This window comes from Endocarpon pusillum (assembly GCF_000464535.1).
Source record: "Endocarpon pusillum Z07020 unplaced genomic scaffold scaffold3580, whole genome shotgun sequence".
In the NCBI taxonomy this organism is placed as follows: Eukaryota; Fungi; Ascomycota; class Eurotiomycetes; order Verrucariales; family Verrucariaceae; genus Endocarpon; species Endocarpon pusillum.
The window spans coordinates 26716-45199 of record NW_006916337.1 but is presented as its reverse complement, the minus strand read 5'-3'; the positions used below and the strand labels follow the sequence as shown (position 1 = coordinate 45199).

The 18484-nt window shown below is 50.5% G+C and overlaps 6 protein-coding genes across 6 annotated transcripts; 4 read left to right on the top strand and 2 right to left on the bottom strand.

Moving 5' to 3' along the window:
• Positions 1–485: 485 nt before the first annotated feature.
• On the top strand, positions 486–4133 carry EPUS_07423 (uncharacterized protein; the record flags this gene model as incomplete). Its single annotated transcript, XM_007804763.1, has 1 exon — positions 486–4133. One exon carries the CDS (start codon positions 486–488, stop codon positions 4131–4133), a length of 3648 nt encoding a protein of 1215 aa, XP_007802954.1.
• Positions 4134–4395: 262 nt separating this feature from the next.
• Positions 4396–4983, top strand: EPUS_07422 (uncharacterized protein; the record flags this gene model as incomplete). Its single annotated transcript, XM_007804762.1, has 1 exon — positions 4396–4983. One exon carries the CDS (start codon positions 4396–4398, stop codon positions 4981–4983), a length of 588 nt encoding a protein of 195 aa, XP_007802953.1.
• Positions 4984–6843: 1860 nt separating this feature from the next.
• Positions 6844–9027, bottom strand: EPUS_07421 (uncharacterized protein; the record flags this gene model as incomplete). Its single annotated transcript, XM_007804761.1, has 1 exon — positions 6844–9027. The coding sequence occupies one exon, from the start codon at positions 9025–9027 to the stop codon at positions 6844–6846; it is 2184 nt and encodes a 727-aa protein (XP_007802952.1).
• Positions 9028–10494: 1467 nt separating this feature from the next.
• Positions 10495–11817, bottom strand: EPUS_07420 (uncharacterized protein; the record flags this gene model as incomplete). Its single annotated transcript, XM_007804760.1, has 1 exon — positions 10495–11817. One exon carries the CDS (start codon positions 11815–11817, stop codon positions 10495–10497), a length of 1323 nt encoding a protein of 440 aa, XP_007802951.1.
• A 1156-nt stretch (positions 11818–12973) lies between these two features.
• On the top strand, positions 12974–13360 carry EPUS_07419 (uncharacterized protein; the record flags this gene model as incomplete). The annotated part of the gene is made up of 1 exon (XM_007804759.1): positions 12974–13360. One exon carries the CDS (start codon positions 12974–12976, stop codon positions 13358–13360), a length of 387 nt encoding a protein of 128 aa, XP_007802950.1.
• Positions 13361–13556: 196 nt separating this feature from the next.
• Positions 13557–15608, top strand: EPUS_07418 (uncharacterized protein; the record flags this gene model as incomplete). The annotated part of the gene is made up of 1 exon (XM_007804758.1): positions 13557–15608. One exon carries the CDS (start codon positions 13557–13559, stop codon positions 15606–15608), a length of 2052 nt encoding a protein of 683 aa, XP_007802949.1.
• Positions 15609–18484: the final 2876 nt, after the last annotated feature.

Genomic DNA, 18484 nt, shown 5'->3' with positions numbered 1-18484 from the left:
GCTCACGGCCTGTAACAGATTTAGTTTTCAGTCTTCAGTCTTTCGTCTTTCGGAAGTAGAGGCTGGTAGGATGAGGATGCTAGGTGCATGGATCATGAAAAGGGGCTTGTTCTTCTGAGGAGCAGGAATACAAATGGTGCTGAAACTGCTGCAAGAAATAGGAGAGTAGATAGGAGAGTAAATACATGAGCTGTGTCCGGGATCGGCTGGCCAATTGCGGTCAGCATTGCGCTATGATTACAGTAGAGACGGTTAGGAGGTCAGGCAAGAGGATGACCATAGGATGTCTAACTAGAAATAACTTCGAAGAATAGGAAACTGTTATAATGGATGGAAGAGAAGCAAACAAAAGACTTCTATTGTGTCACTGAAAATCTGTTGCCGATATCGCCATGTTGCTTACATAACACTGAAGCGTGGTATTAGTAAAGTTTTGATAGTGCACACCATCGTCTCTGGCAGCACAGTACAGTCCATTACGATTTATGTCCCAACAACGAGAGCCGAGTATGGAGAATCCCAAAGCAAAAAGAAGAAAATTGAGCCATTCGTCGGAAGATTCGCTTGGGGCGACATTCGAGGATGGAGACTCATCTGGATCCAGCTCAGAGCCATCACTCTCTGTTGGGCAAACGAATGGTCATTCGCAATCCGAAGGGACAAGGTCGACTTCTTCAAAGCTCTCCCGAAATGGACATGTAAAGAGCATGAGGCATTCTTCTACATCGAAGTTGAGCAGTCAACGGCTTATGGCTGCTAATACTGCGGGAAGCTCGTCCATGATGACCCTCCAGATCAATGATCTCCTCGGAGAAATCAGACCAGATTACGACAAGTTGATGTCCGGGCTCGAGGAGACAGTCCGCCGGTTGCAAATGATTATTCTAGATCTCCCAGATGTGGCGCCCATGACAGCGCCAGAGGCAGAGAAATTATTGCGCAAGGAGGCAGGGGTCTGTGTGCCTTTTCCACATCCGAGGCCGGGTAGAGACACCAAATACACCCTTGAGTACAAGCGTCCTGCCCGAGTGGACGTCGTTGGCAGCCTTCCGCTTCAGCTGGGCATCAAGTCCAAAGATATCTGCACGGCTGATCTTGCTATCACTTTACCTGACTCGATTGTGCAAGAAAAGGACTTTCTCAATCATCGTTACTTTCACAAGCGAGCGTACTACATAGCACAGGTGGCAGCAGGTATCAGAGGGCATGCGAAGAAGGAGTTCAACTTTTCATTCGAGCACCAGGACGGGATCACCTGGAAGCCATCGCTTGTGATTGAGCCAAATGATTCCTCACCTCCTGGATTCACCAAGTCCAAATTACGCGTGAGAATCATCTGTGCAATTAGCGCCGATGTCTTTCCCGGCAACAAGACTTTGCCAACAAAATGTTGCCTGCGCACGTCTGATAGCACTTCTCCTACACCATATTATAATGCTTGTCTTCGATCGGATGCGATTACTGAACTGTACCACAGATTGCTCGAGAGAACCAGCACGTCTTGTGAAGCATTTCGAGATGTCTGCCGTCTGGGTCGCCTCTGGCTTCGTCAACGAGGATTTGGAGGATGTGTCACGCGTGGAGGATTTGGACCATTCGAATGGTCCATTGTCTGTGCTTTGCTACTCCAAAGCGGTGGCTCCAATGGTCGCCCTGCCCTATCTCCTCGATACTCCTGTCTACAGCTCTTCAAGGCTATCCTGCAATTCTTGGCCGCCAAAGACCTGACTGATCCACTTTTGCTAAACGGAGCTACTTGCGAGATACCAAAATCAGATGCCCCTGTGCTTTTTGACGGTGCTGGCCAGATCAACCTGCTCTTCAAGATGACTTGTTGGTCGTATCAGCTTCTTCGCCAGGAAGCCAGGGCAACGATCGAGGCTTTCAGCTCGAAGGCGGTAGACATTTTCGAGTCCATATTCGTGAAAAGGCTCGACCAGGACCTACTAAGATTTGACCAATGCTTGTTTTTGGAAGCCCGCGCTTTCCTTCAAGTTCAACACGAACACGAAAATGCCCAAGAAGGTCTCCAAATGCTGCACTCTGTTCTGTCTCGTGCATTGAGTAATAGGGCCAGACTCGTACATCTGAGATACGACGATACCCTGAAGTGGAGCATCGACAAGTCCTTGAAGCAGGGCACTAAAGTGGACAAGCGGATCGAGATTGGTCTTTTGCTGGATCCGGACCATGTTGACCGGCTTGTTGACCACGGGCCATCTGCAGAAGATAAAGCGGCTGCTGCAGATTTCCGGGAATTCTGGGGCGATAAGGCCGAGCTGCGTCGCTTCAAAGATGGCAGTATCACAGAGAGCCTAGTCTGGTCTGAAGAGAGCCCTGTAACTCCGCAAATCACATCATACATACTACAGCGTCATTTTGAGATTCCATCAAGCGCGATCAACTTCCTGGGCGACCAAGTAGAGCATGTTGTCCTGGCTCCAAACAGACTTCTTTCACGCAAGTCAGCCTTTAAGGTTGTTAACGATGCTTTCCAATCACTCACTACCCAGCTTCGTCAACTCGAAGGTCTGCCTCTAAGTATCCGCTCCATATTACCCGCAAGCTCCCAGCTCCGCTACGCCTCCGACTTCACCCCTCTGGCCTCAACCCCTCTTCATCCAATCGACATCATCATAGAGTTCGAAGGATCCGCCCGCTGGCCAGACTCTCTCCCGGCTATTCAGCGCACCAAAATCGCTTTTCTAATCAAGCTCGGCGATCTCCTCTCCGCCTCCGACTCTATGATTACTACCTGCGTCGGCCTCGAGAACACCACCGGCCCAGCTTCATCTTATTCCAACACCTCCTTCCTCGACATCTATATTCCCTCTCCTCAAGCCCATCTCCTCCAACCAATCCCCTTCCGCCTCCGCATCCACCACGACCGTACCCTCACTCTTCTTCAAAAAGCCCTCTCCTCCTCCACTAAGCCCCCCAATCGCACCGCCCTAACCAGCACCCTCCAATCAACAACCCGCCACTACCTCTCCACCCCAACCCACACAACCCCCGTCTCCCGCCTCTGCACCCTCCACCCCAGCCTCCCGCGCACAATCCACCTCCTCAAACTCTGGACCGCATCACACCACCTTACGCACTCCCTCCCCGAAGAAATCCTCGAAATCTTCGCTGCAAGGCCGTACGTGCATCCGTACCCCTACGTCTCTGCCCCAGCAAGCCCTCAAACCGCCTTCCTCCGCATCCTCAGCTTCGTAGCAAATTGGGACTGGACGGCGGAACCGCTGATCATCGACCTCAACGCCTCCTCTAACCCTTACCACAACAACCCCAGCGAAACAGAAGGAGGCGGAGGACTAACTCGCGAAGCCATAGCGAAGGCCCAAACCCGCTTTACCGCCTGGCCTCCACCTGCAGCATTGCCTACGCCGCCCTCACTCGACCCCACAGGCGTCGTGTGGACCCAAGGTGCACGGCCGCCTCGAGTGGTGGCCGCGCGCTTCACCGCCCTCGCCCGAGCGAGCATCGAGCTCGTCAGATCCCGGCACGGGGGGTTGGACATGCAAGCCGACGACTGGAGAGGGCTGTTCGTCAGTCCGCTGACGGACTTTGATTTCGTGATCCACCTGAAAAAGAACGTCGTTGGTTCGGGCCATGCCGAGACTGCAGGAGGAGGAGGAGGAGGAGGAGGAGGCGGAGCAGCGCCGACGAAGTTTAAAAACCTGCAGATCGATCGCTATTCCAGCCGCTACGATGCCGACGCCGACGACGCCGACGACGAGGTGATGCGAAAGAAAACACTGTGTCTCGACCCCATCGCCCTGTTCCTGCAGGACCTGCAGCGCTGTCTCGGCGATCGCATCCTATTCTTCCACGGCGCGCAGGGGTCACGCCTCGTCCCCGCGCTGTGGAATCCCAAGGTCCTGCCTCTGCCCGCGACGGACGACGGGAAGCGCATGTCTCAGCAGTGGAGGGTCGGGATGGCGTATTCCACTATCCCTGTCTTGAACGCTGCCGCCTCGGGGGGTGGAGGCGGGATGGGGCAAGGCCCGGAGGCGGGGGAGGTGGAAGTAGAGGGGTTGATCAATCAACGCGGAATCCTGGCCGAGATTGCCTTGTTGGGTGTCGGGTTGGTGGAGAGGATCGAGGTGCTGAAGGATCTGGTAAGGTGATGTGGATTTTATTGGATAGGAATGGGGGAAGGGGGAAGGGAAGGGAAGTGTGGGGAAGCGGATGTTGGATCATGCAGATTTTGGAGCTGGGGGGTAGGGGTTAAGAGAGGGGAGGGGAGTGGTGATGGGTGCTAGTTAGTTCTCGACTCTGCTGGATAGGGCGATCGAGGATGCCGATAAAGGAGAGGAGAGGAGAGAGGAGAGGAATAGACTTTAAGTAACTCAGGGAAATTGTAATAAGATCAACGGTAGTGGACGGACCATGCATCGATTCGAGTCTGGAAATCTACATGCAAGCCAGCTCAACTCCCCCCATAACAAACATGCGACAAGGGGGGCCCGGCTTTCCAGCGCAAAAGCAAAAATTCAGATATACTTCCTCTCCGAGCTCTTCAAGGCTATCCTGCAATTCTTGGCCGCCAAAGACCTGACTGATCCACTTTTGCTAAACGGAGCTACTTGCGAGATACCAAAATCAGATGCCCCTGTGCTTTTTGACGGTGCTGGCCAGATCAACCTGCTCTTCAAGATGACTTGTTGGTCGTATCAGCTTCTTCGCCAGGAAGCCAGGGCAACGATCGAGGCTTTCAGCTCGAAGGCGGTAGACATTTTCGAGTCCATATTCGTGAAAAGGCTCGACCAGGACTGCATTCAAGGCGCTTTCGAAGATGAACCTCAACTCGGCGGTATTCTCCAGTCCAATACTTATCCGGACGAGGTCAGCATCGACTCCGAACTGAGCAGCCCAATCAAGCTCGTTGTAATGGGCCAAGATGACGGATGTATGCTTGTGCAAAAAGAAGTGAAGTCAAGCTTGGGAGACCGCTGGGGAGAAGCTTGGGATAGCTGAAGGGGTTGAGGGTGTCTTGGGATGGAATTTTTTGGGGGGGTTTTCATACAATTGCGTTTTTATGCTCTCAAAGGGCGTGACTGCGAGTAAGGACTCTGTGATACCGGCGCCGAATCCGGCGATGACAGTTCTGGGGCCGGAGATCTTGCCATCCGAGTCTTCGAGGAGGGACTTGTAGAAGTCGAATGCGACGAAGCCTGAATGTCTATCGCTTAGCCTTGTGTTTCTACTCCCCTGCTCCGCCTTTCCCTTGGACGAGAGCATTCCTGGAACGTACGTATGCCAGCCTTGAGCGAATTCCCAATGATCAGGGTCGTGCATCCTGCATACCATTGTCTGCCAAACGGTGGCCAGGGAAGCTTCTGAGCGTTGGGTAATCGTCTGTTAAGCTGTGATCGGGTCTTTGCGACTGTGCAAGAACAGGAATTTAGCGAGAAATGGTCGTCATTGAGGTAGTAGATTTTTAGATCGTACACTCAGCGGGATATGTAATAGCTGGGGGGAAAGAGTCAGCAATGGATTTTCAATAGTTTTCATCTTGGGGAATAGACCCTCATGCTGACAGACCTATCTCAACGGCACCAGCAGTGGAGCCAGCAATAATCGAGCGCAAGGCGCTCGGCTTTAGACGAAGATGTCAGCAAGTCCCAGCTACCAGTGGTTGCATATCTTGTTTTTACCTTTGGTCTGGCGTCGACACTATCGGCGGCCATTGAGGTATGTTTGTAACGGCGATAAAAGCTCTACAATACCACATCGGTGTATCAAGGGATACTGTCACCATGTCCGTCTGGAGTTAGCACAAGATATGGGGTGGCAGAGGAAGCGGCACGTCAACTGCACATTCAGCTGATTTTCATATATTCATATACTAAGTATTATAATATTCTTCACCTGCGGAGTTCTCAATTGCCAAGAACTACGTAAAGATACTACGTAAAGATACTACGTAAACTGCCCCGAACTCACCTCCCGGTGGGGTCTAGAGTGATGCCGCCCTTGCTGACCCCACTCCTACCCTGACTGGGGTGAGACTCAGGTGTCACTCATCCCCTGGCCGGTGTACCGCAGGTACATAGCAGTATTTGACGACTGAATTTGTACATATATGTACGCACGCTAGCCAATCTCGATAGATGGAACAACTTACTTTCTACGCATCTCCTGTAGATTGTTACACAAATCAATTAAGGACCGTTCTGGGAGACAAGCTCGTGTCGACGGTCTATGATATCCAGAAAAAGATCCCGATCAGCATGGGTTTATGGGAAGAGCTGGCCGCAACCGTCGCCATGGTGGTCTTACTCGGGCTGAAGTTCCAACTCTGCAAGGATCTATGGAAAATTGTGGCCGTTAAAGCATGGGATTACATCAATTGAGGAGTTCTGTCTAGATCGGCTAAGAACAGAGTGTACCTATTTTACCAGAGAACGTCTTCAGAACTTGCAAGTCCCGATGCCAACGAGAACCCCTAAGCCTCTGGCTGTTGCTGGTATACTGTCCGTTTCTGCAGCGCCGAGTCAGCCTCCAGCAGCTGGTTTAAATCCCGCAATCCCTTAGGACAGACTTCACCAAGCCACTGCACAGCCGACACCTGGAGAAGTGGTAGAGATGCATGTTGCACTGGACAGAGCATCCGTCGATGACTAGCTTAACGCAAAGCGCCACACGCATAGGCTCGAAGACATTCGGACCTTAATTTCTCAATTTTTATCATTTCCCGTCTAGAGAGAGGTGAGAACAACATCACGAGCATGACCGGAAAGGAGAGAGATGAGGATCATCAGCATGACCGGGAGAAGGTGGGATGGCTGCCTGACAGTATGTTCTCAAAATGGTAGAAGAGGCAACGTTCTGTCGTCACAGAAGAAATATCTGGCCGACCTCGTCTTCATGACCACGAATAGCTTCTCCGTCCATAATCCCATGCACGTAGCAATATCCCACCAGGGAATACACTCTAGCCTTTTCCTCTTCAGTAAATCCCTCATATTCCACACCACCCGAAACCTGCCTTAGGACAAACGGAACCTTGCCACCCACCAACACAAACAACAGATCGCCCTCCCTCATATCCCGGGGCCCAAAACCCATGTATCCCCTCGACGTGACGAAAAACGATCTACCATCATTCGCCTCCCAAAACGCGCGACCGATTGGCGCGATGTAGTCGGAGAACTTGATCACCCTAGGTTCTGGTGGGCGGGGCATGACGACGCGAAAGCGGTGTCCCGCGTCTCGCAAAGTGGAGAGAACAGATTCAATCTCGGGGTGGGGCTCTTCTACGCTTTCCGTCGGGGCATCCACGTCGTTGATGAGATAGAAGTTCTCATAATCGTAGAGACCGGAATACTCGTTCTTGAACCAGAGGGAGAACCTCAACTCGTCGTTTGGGGTAGCTCGTCTGTGGATGCTGTACCGCTCGAGCATGAGGTCGCCTATCAACGTGCGCCACAATGCATCTTGTACGGTGTGCGAGCCTTTGGAAAGAGAATTTCTGCCGGTCAAGGCCCCCGTTAGACTCGCTGCGCCGGGGTAGAATTCGTCCAAGTGCCAGCCACGAGTCTTGTAGTACCCATAGAGGGCACTTAACCACTCATGGAGCCTCGTAGAGATTACATCGGATTCTTTTGCCAAGGGCGCCGTAATGTTGGATACTGCATCGACTTGTAGCCCATTGATAACAAGCACTCGATCGTCGCGCAAATCTGCTACTTGCCCGGCGCCGCATGGGCCAGCGTTGAACTCCAGTGCACGGCTATGTATCCATACATCGGCGCGCTCGTCGTTCCCGGATGAGCTCCAATCGGGCACCCATGACGGAATCGGTGAAACAATGTCTTTGATCTCGTAGGTCATGAGAATGTCCAGATTGTTGGCATGACGAATGAGCTCAATTGCTGTCCTGGTGTACACTTGTGCGGTTGTCATGGAATAATCGGGAAGGATTGTTACAGGATCTGGAAGGTGGCGGACCAGTCCTAGAAGAGCGAAGACTTTATCGCGAGCATCGGATGCCACTCTCCCTCGCGTGTATTGGAGGAGCTCTTGTAAACGTTCTGTCTGAGGACATTCGTACATGTAGTGAGAGTGGTGGCACCGCTCCTGATCGGTCATGGCAGTCACGAAACTCATAAGGATATCTCGCTGCTCCACCGGGAGACTAAAGAAGAACTCCTTGCAACAGCGTTGGGGCCCCTCAATATGCAACGGCCAGATCACTGACCCGGAGTCCTCGACCACATCCAATGGGGCTTCGTTTTCGCCGTAGATGACAGTTGCTAGTTGTGGAGCCATGGCCTCTTGAAAGGTCCAGACACGTCGCCACCATGGGCTATCCAAAAGGTGCTTCAAAGACTCCAACGCGGCTACCCATATCGGCGAACCGGCGTCCCTGCGTAGGCAATCGGTGAAACACTTCCCGTCGGCGAGATAGCGCATAATCGCAAATGCTCCAAGATCTGCTTGCCTGAGCCATTCGGTTAGACTGCCGAAATTGGCGGGGCCATCTGCACGCTTCTGTATGTTGTGGAATGCGATAATTTTTGCATAATCTGCCGCGTCCGCATCTTCATTAAATCGACCCCAGATGGTTCGGGGTGGTTGGTCCACGAGGTCCCAAGTCGCCTGTTCTTCCTCGGATATCGTGTCCAAGACTCGGCTCTCACCAAGATAGATCTGTACAGCGATCGCTCCCTTGTAGATGTCGGTCATGATGCTGACCTGCTGGGAACGCTCGTGCAAGTCACCTTGATGAATGCAGAGAGCGTCAACCCAGATGATACGGGCATTACGTCGTCGCAGGCGGCGAAGTGCGTTCCTCAGATTGACTGTCACTTGGACGGTATGTGCATTGAGCAGCATCGGCAAGGTGTTTTCGGGGTCTCCCCATACGTAGGACAAGGCTTCGTACTCTGGCTTGTCATCCAGAGAAACTACGCTCAGCTCGCAGGCAACAATCTCAGACCACCTGCCGGGGAGAAGAGATATGACTCGAGTCTCGCGTCGTTCGGTGTCAAGCGGCTTGTACAGTTGGGAAGCCATCGCTGATGGCAACTCATCTCCTAGCAGCGCCATGGAATATTAGGTTTGCATATGATTTCTTCTGATCTATGGAGAGGCCGATGGCCACTACACTGCATGCAACATAGGCAGTTACTCGCCGACAACAGACAGCCGAACACGCGGGATGCCTCAACAGAACAGAAACTGGATGGAGGCGAAGCAGCCAAAGAGGCAAAAGGAGACACTTTGAGAGGTGGCTGGCAATCGGGAAGCTCAGCAAGTTCGTTCTTCTTCAATTTCACTGATTCCGGAAGCTCTTCAATTGCGACGACTTTCAATACGGTTTTGTTCACCGTAAAATCTTGTTTTTTGGTTATTTCAGATCAGGAGCTGCAGAGGGAGCTTCCTTTTCTTCCCATACAGAGCGAGTCTTTTTGGCCTGTTCAGAGCGACGTACTTCCATGTGAAACTCAAGCCCTGTTGAAAAAGTCTGGAATTCGTAAAAGTCTGGGTTGCCAAGATCCAAAAATCCTGGCGCGCTAAAATCATCATTTTTGTGAAATAGGACGCCTCAGTAGACTGTGAAAAGGGTGTCTGGTCTTTTTTGAAGTTACGAGAGGTTCCAGCCAATATCAGGAGACGCATGATATTTGGCATGAACGGCACTAGTAATCAATGCCAAGCCCGGCCTCCGCTACCACATTTTCAGTAACACCGCAGGGACATACCATTGAGGAGATTTGCCCACATCGTCGTCAGCGCCAGTTGGTCCAGGGAAAAGATTTTAATTACTATTACGCAGGACGGGCCTCGCCGGCAAGGTCGACGGCGTAGTGGTGCTCTGATGCGGAGTGGAGGGTCAGAAATAGCTACTGCAAGGTGCTACCGATGACGGAGTGGGTTCACTCTGCCATCTAACTACCGCGGGGCGGAAGAGGCGTTGGGCGCAGGCGTGCCAAGCCTTAGTTATAGTCCCTAAAGAAGACTAGCGCCACGCGGTAGCCCATAAAACTTGACCAGGACATCACAAAGCTCTAGCCCTAAGGCCTATTTCGTAACAGTCAACTACGAGACGAAGCTGTTAATAGTCTGCGGAAGCTAGGAATTCTAATCCAGAGCGAGTAATCGAGGAGAGAGAAAAAGCGGGATAGCAATCATCAAGTTAGACGCGATCGGCGAGGCCTCCGTGTCACAACCGTTGGTGCCTGCATCACTCCTGCAAGTTCTCCGTAGCCACTTTTATTTCTTGCTCGGGTGGTGTTTTGCAGTATTCACGATCCCGTTCCATAGATTTCACGTCCTTTTAAGCTTCACTGCAGCCAAAGCAATACAACTGGTCTTGGTCGAGAGACTCGCCACTGCCTGCTCCACAAGTCGCCGTCTGACTGGGTGAGTGGGGGGAACGGTTATTTGGGCAGAAGTGAAAGCCACGGCAATGCAGTGGCACTCAAAGAGATTACTGATTTAGAGGAATCAAAGATATTCCATTGAAATGTTAAGGTCTAACTAACATGGCGTACTCCCACTGGTTGTTATGTTGGTACCTCCATCATTGTTACCCATGTTCTGGTGCAGCAAGATCTCGATTCTTCGACCTATATCAAGACCTTCTTCAATGAACTTCCACCAGTATTGTGTCTTGGATCTAGGGTCAACGCAAGAACCGGTCTCAATCAATCCCATCAGAGCTGACTCCCATTCCCTCCGATCCTGGCCATCAGCCAAGATAGGGTTGATCCATCCAAGGCGTCTCTCCCGGGTATCGGGATTGAGGTAGACGAGCGCGCTTAGCATCGCCCTTCTCGAGGAGAAAGTTGTCTGTATACGCCGAATGACAAGGTTGTTGTGCCGCAGCCAATCTACTACGCACTTCTCTGGAGGATAGATGTACGCACTGGTTATTGCGCATATGAAGAGCCAAAAGGCTATCACCAGTGCATTCCCATCTTGCTGAGCGCAAGAGACAACGGCGACCGCCCATTGACTTATGACCACTCCTCGGGTCGCTACACGAAGGAGTGGTGAGACGGTCCGGTCATGTGCGCGGTAAAGTGGCTTATTGAGCAAAGAATTCAAGTAGGAGCTACCCCCATAAAATGCCCACCATTCTGGCGCGTTCAGGCTACTAGTAGCAATGACTACTCGAGTAAAGTTGCACGGTCTCACGTCTAACAGCCTTCGCGGTTTGCCACCATGTGTGAAGCTCACTATGTAGCCTGTCACGGGCATCAGTGTCAGGTATGTTGCTGCCACGTACAAGCCTGCAGTAAGGCTCAATGCGGCAGCTCCGACCCAACAGAGCCATCCTAGCGTAGACAGCAACAAGTATCGGAGTGAGCACGCCAGCCAAAGGGCCCTTTTGGCGGCGACGTAAGGTTGTGAAACGGTTGCTGACCTAGCCACCGGCTGCGATAACGCGATGGAAAAGAACTCCAGCCTCTGTTTCCGTCCTCGCTCGTCTGATATGTTCTGACTCTTATTACGAACGATGACATCAACTTTACATGTTGACACGCAGAGCCGAGTTGTCGTAGGAGCGCTACTGGGGTACCAGTCCCCATGGCGCCCGTCAATGCAATGCAAGCTCATCTCACACCGGTTCGAGCGGTCTAGGCAGCAGGCGTCGCTAGTGTTCTCGGTAGAAAGAAGCAAACGCGCGCCAGCCGGAGTGATCGGCCAGTTCCAGAGGGGGACTGACCCGTAGAGCTCGAAGGTATGCAACTTCATGGCAACGTCGATGAACTCGATAAGTGCCGTGAGCGGGAGAATGCCGGCAAGCTGATGCGCCCACGCCGGCATTACCGGAAGAGCAAGGAGAGGAAAAGGCATTGTTGGGTACTTTTCAAAATGTAGGAAGGTGACAAGAGAGAGTTCTTAAAGGCTGCCGCCTCCGATGGACAGCCCCCTTCCATCCTTCCAATCCACTGACTGTGTCACATGAAAGACGCACTTTTAAATCGAATCATTGATTCTTTTATCTCACTGTCCATGGACCTTGTGAGGGACGAAGAATGAAGCAATCGTCGCCTGCAAGGCTGAGGTGTCGAGAAAGGCAGTTGTCGAACAGTCTCAGGTGGCCGCAGGGCGGTGAGCGCCCTGCGCCATGCGCCCTACGCTATGAAGTACTGTTGCCCTTCTAACTGCTAACGCCCTGCCCTCGACACCTTCCTACTGCTCGGGCGTACGGACATCCCTGTAACCACTCTTGAACGGGTATAAATAGCTGCTGGTTTGCCAGCGTAGATAGGAAGGGGGAAAAGGAGCGAAATTAATCATTTGGCACAGTTGAATAGCAGCGCATGTCGTGTTGCTTGTTGCCTATGACAAATCTCTTTCTAGCGCCCATGGGCTTCTACCGAGGCTGGGTCCAATAAATCGTGGCCGACTTTTCGCCCAGAGGTTCACACACAAATGTCGGCCACGAATTAGGCATCGTGCCACTCTCGATGGGGCGTTTTAGCGCTCAATTATGTCTCGGCATACCTTGAGTCTTTTTTGGGGGGAGGGGGTTAGCTATTACTTGGAGGAATGAAGTCCCTCAGGGTGAATGGTGTAGTGGCATAAAGGCTGTAAAAGTTATCGAACTTGTCAACTCACGATTCCACGTATCCAACAGACTTTTCAATTCTCTTCTGGAATGATGCTGCAGAGAATACATATCAACCTGCTGTGCAGAGTGCGTAGAATAGCAAGTTGGTCTCTACATAGGGGGGTAGAGAGCGTATAATCAATAGAACGCGGACATATTACAAGGATAAACGCAACAACAGTGAACGAAGCCAGCGCGCAGTCACGTGCATGACAAAAATAATGAAAGCAGTGCGTTGGCCAAGATCTCGAGTAATTGATTCAGACTTCTACCTTTTTGATCATTCATTTTCTATCAAACTATCTGCATCACAGTTTTCTGCATGGGAATTCTGTTTAGCAATATGAGAGTCGTGAATGTCTCTCTCGAGCTTAAGTCTATTACCATACCGCAAGCATGGACACAGAAGAACCGCCCGGGAAGCCGCTGCGGCAGAGCAATGGACCCTATCCCTCTTTTGAGGAACGATGCACCTTAAGCATTCCTTTGCCTCAGTTTGACTCAGATCTGGACCTCATCACTCCTCTCGATTCAGAAACATTAAATGATGAGACCCGTCGGTGCTGGAACGTTCACCTGGATGTGTCCGGACTCAGAAAGCAAGTATCAACGGCGGGGCCTCCATATTGGGACTGGGGTGACTTTGAATTCGGTTCCGAGCAGAAAGTGAATGACGAAGGCAAGGTGCCCATCACTTTGCAAGGTTACAGCGAAGCTAATGAAACGTTCAAGTGTAGTCGCCCCGCTCCCTACTTATTCTGCAGACTACTTTTCATGGATTGATGTACGTAAAAGATATCTTTCCGAACCTAAAGTCACGTTTCTGGATCTCATACAACACAACTGCCTCATCGCGCAATTGATGCCTTGCCAGCTCAAGACGTGTCGAGAGACAAGAGACAGGCTCCAGCGAGTTATCCCACCCTGTGATAAATGGCAGAGGTTCCGTATGTACGTGCTTGTGGCTGTATCTTGCCAGATGGCTTGTGAAAGAGGTAGCTTTGATTGGCCTGAAGAATTGACTGCAGACGGCTTCCATGAAATCCTTCTGCACAAGAAAGGAGCCATGTGCGGCGAGCCAGACTTGCTATTCCAAGTCTGCGAAATCATATATTGGATGATGCAAGTCAGGGACTCCCGTCTAGCCGAGAAGGATGACAGAGCAAATTTGAGATCCTGGTGGAAAAAAGATTTCCTCCCGAGGCATGTCTCTTTACCAGCCGTCGCAAGAGCATCGATGGCGGCGAAGAAGCTCCGAATTTGCCCAAATCGGTTCTGGAATCTAGCATTGACTGCTGAACGTGCACAGGACGATCTCCCTGCCCTCATTGAGATTGCAGAAATGACAAAACATCCAGAACAACTGGCACACGCGCATCATGACGAGTGTTCTGCCGAGTTCTGCCAATTCACAGATAGCAATAGTACCCTCAAGGAACAATTGCACAAATGCGGAGATAGAAGCTGTCATCGTGTGGTTTTTCCTCTGAAAGAGTTGGACCGTGCAGTAAACGAAGACTTGCCAACTGCATGGGCCATAAAGAAAACGCAGCTATACAGTGATTGCAGACGCGGTGCCGTAATTGCCACTGTAGGCAGTATCACCATCGTTATGATTCTTATAACCATGATCGCCGACAGGCCTGAGCAAAGGGAAACATACGAGACCACAACTTCCCTCTTGTATCTAGTAATGACGATGCTGTATCACTGGCACTATGGTCTGGCCATTGGTTTAGGTATCTTCTTGGCCATCAGAGTTATGGATTCAATGCAACCCCGAAGAAGCAAAGTGGTTATGGCCTCATCTATTCCAAGAAATTACATAGCCATCTCCCACGTATGGTCAGATGGCACTGGTGTTGGATTGAGGGTTTCAGGCGAAGTCAACTCTTGCCTGTTCTCATATTTCGCCAAAATTGCACTCCAATTACAATGTAATGGATTTTGGTGGGATACAGTGTGTATTCCTACCGAACGAGAGACACGAAGAATTGCCATGAGTAACATGCACAAGAACTACGAGAAGGCGAAGTATACAGTCATTCACGATAGGTATCTACTCGGGGTTGACTGGACAGATGACGGTACCCCAGCTTTGGCTGTCGTTCTCTCTCCGTGGTTTACGCGCGGCTGGACAGCGTTGGAGTTATCGATGTCTAAAAGAGTGAAAGTCATCTTCAGAGACCCAGAAGACCACAGCAAGCAAGTGCTTAAGGATCTTCAAGATGATGTGTTCGCTGAACCGACACATTATTCTCGGCTTGGGCACTCTATAGCATCCGGACTGATTCAGCGAGTCCAAGGCGAACAACCTAGCCTCTCCGATTTGCTGACCGTACTCAGGACACGAACAACCTCTTGGCAACGAGACCGCATGGCCATTGCAGGGCTCCTCAGCCGCGTGGAGAATTATGATTATAGTGATTCGCAAGCAGAAACGACCCGCAAGATAATTAAAAGCTTCGAAGAAGTCCCCAAGAAGTTTCTAGCACACGGTCATAGCACCTTGTCTGACACAGGCGGTTTTTCCTGGTGTCCGTCAAGTTTATTCCACAGCGAGGCCGCCATGGCCGAACAGAGGAACCACAGCAACGTAGTACGTGTTGACAAGGACGGTGCCGCCTCAGCATTATGGCCATACCGGCTACTCTCAGCCCAGGATCCGAAGAGACTCCGACCCCACAGCTTTAACATGGCCGTCGAGATGCGCGTAAAGCAAGCCCTCCAAAACTGGGACCGTTGCATCCTCCTACATCAGGACGAGAGAAGCTTCGAACCAGGGATTCTTGTCATGCCGGTGGGGATTGGCATCCCCGGCAAGGAACACTTTGTCTCACCCTTTTGTTGGCAGGTTGTCGAGTGCGAGTATATAGGTTGTGTGTTTGACGATCGGATGTCTCGAGGCAAGTTCGGAAAAATTCCTATCAGACTAGGGGCAAAAGTTACGACGGGTCCATCATCAATGACTACAGCGAAAGATGTCATCATGGACTTCTACCGCATGATGAACTGGGAATGGGAGGATTGATTTCACCAGATACACTAGAGCCGAGGACGGTGATGGGATTATAAGGATAGGGCAGCTTGACAGTAGGTAAGTTAGAATGCAAAATGTAATGCTCATTGCCGCGCTTCCTCTTTTCGAGGTCTGCGTCGCGTCATTAAATGCGTACAACGGTCTTTATTGTACCAAACACCTCTTGTTCCAAGCATATAATGTTCCAAATAGCTAACTTGGGGCTTCATTTCTGGTATCTAGACACGGATTGAGCATTTCCGCAAACCAATCCATCGAGATGCGACATGTTCAGCGGAGCGAAGAAACGACAAGATCCAACCAGGCCCCTCGGGAAAGACCAAGCATGCAAAATGATGATGTCAATACAATATCAGGCACTCCTTCCGTCCACGTTTTGAATCATGATAACGGGGCATTCCCTGAATATGATGACGCCCCTAAATTCCGCGGCCGACGCTTTCTTCTACTTACTTCTTTCGCAGGCGGCATTGTGACGCTTCTACTTACGTCTATTATGTTTAATATTCCAGAATGTAATCACGCCCGCTTGCCGACGATATTCTCATTCATGATGGTATATACCGCGTCTATTCACCGGTCTGTATAGTAGCCCCGCTATTCCGATCCTGGGGGAGTTAGCTGAGCTGACCAGAAAATTCTCAATAGGGAGCTGGTGCTATAACGTTCCTGTATTCCGTAAGTATTTTGCGTCTGTGTATATATCAGATCAGAATATTGACCATCGTCCAGGCGGAGATATTCCCAAATGAGGGAAGAGAGTAACTTCTCCGAAGACCCTTTCATACTTTTGGATCACTGACAGATTCGAGGCTAGGAATGTCCTGGTAATCAATTCTCTCACTACTTTTGACCATTTGAAGGAACTTTGGAGAGCTCGCTGACCCGTAGGAAATCTGGTAGGTCAATCTTCCGGAACTTCCTAGGTAAGTACACAAGCTCCGTATGAACGAGCCCACGCACTAATCATCACACAGGTGCAGGAATCGTCGCATTTTCGGTTCCATTTGGAATAAGATGGGGACATGGCAAACTTTTAGGCTTGTTTTCGTAAGTTGCGATCATCTTTCCAATTGAATATCGCTACTTATGCCAGAGAAGAGGTCTGAACGCTGTAGCATTTATTCTCATCTTCTTCTTTGTCCCTAGTACAAATCATACCGCCTCGCTAGAGGACATGAGCTATGTATTTGGCAGAAAGATGCGCGATCATGCCGACTCACAGTGGAAGAGAATACTGCGTTGGAGTGGCGTCAAAGGAGCAATGTTCCAGTGGTTGACGCGAGGAAGCGAAGACGTGTCAAATCGTATGGAACGAAATGATGGAGTGCAGCAGGGCCAGCAGCCTCAGCGGAGCGCTCATGATCAATACGTTCCTGCGCCAGCCATATAATTGGCAAGGAGAAGGAGTGGGGAAGACGATGTCAATGAGCGAGCTCCCTAGGCGGAAACGAGCACGAGACACTGAGATGCCAAAATCCTGGGCTCGAAGCGCCTTGACTGGTCACCAGGCGGCAGTCGTGGGCATTTAATGGGTACATTTGGAGGATGTCGAGAGGACTAAGAAAGAGATTCGTGTATGTATGTCCGTTTTGCAAAGTGCTCAAATGTGAGCTTGAAAACTCGGATCTCGTCAAGTATATGAGATTGACTGAATGAACTCCCTAAGATATGGGACCCTCTAGGGTTGAAAACGGTGTGTTTTCTATTGCCATCAAGCGCTAGTCTGATAATCCTTCTACCAAGATATTTGTCTTGACGTAACACGGTCTTCCTCATTGCCTGCATTATCACTCTTATCTATAAATTCTGGGGCTCCATCAGGTTTCCATATATAACACGCTCCATCGGTGTCATCCTCTGGCAAGAAAGGAAATCGGGATTTAGATCTCCTCCCTCCGCCCCCTTCCAAAAGCCAAAAATCACATAATCTTATCAAGAAACTAGTACCTTACAGGCTCAGCTCGGGCTCATTATGTCTATGTTTTTCAATTATTACCTGAACCGCGCTATAGGAGGAAAAGAGAGGTGCTTGGATAAACAAAAAGGTAAAAATTGAAATTCATCTAGCAACGTTGAGCCTTGACAATCGTGTACAAATGCTTGGAATGAGGACTGAATGGCTTTTGTAGAGCTTATTTACATGATGAAATAGCTATCTAAGTCTCGCTGGAAGTCATATAGTCCTTCCCGAACTTAGGGGTAGGGAAATGGTTTTTTTCCCCTTGATTTGCAGTTCTTGCAGAGAGGGCAGAAGGGTTGTACTCCACTGATTTCCCGAAATTGCTATTATACTGAGATGGGTGGAGATTATATTAAGTAAGAGTGTCAGACCTCGAGAATCTGACTCTGCAAATATGAAATCCCAAGGCATATTTTGTAACACCTCAGTCGTGCTGGACGTATACTGACTTGGTTAGCGACTAAGCTGCAACAGCTGCCTGATGGACTGAGGCCTAAAAAAAAGGATTTAATAAAAGAGTGGGTGCTGAGCCAGCAGGCGGCAGGGCACATCCAATGACAAAAATTTCGTACGTTTGAGAGGTATGTAAAGTTTTACAATTTTCAACAATAGTGGGCCGGGCCTATATTAGTGACGATTGTGTCTCTTTTAAAGTGCCTATTAGTTGGTCATCTCTCCCAACCCTCGTTCTGCCCGTTTCCTTCTCGTTAAGAAAGCGGCGATGCTTCTGTCTCTCTATATCAAGAGCGTTCAATCAAGCGGGCAGTAGAGGATCTTTGGGTCAAGAATATTAGGCAGGTCTATAAAATATGGGTGCGTGTAGCATGCGTAAGGCCTGCGCCTGCGTAGCGCAGGTTGAGCGAATCCATAATGACCCGTCACTTGGGTTATCAGAAGATAGAAC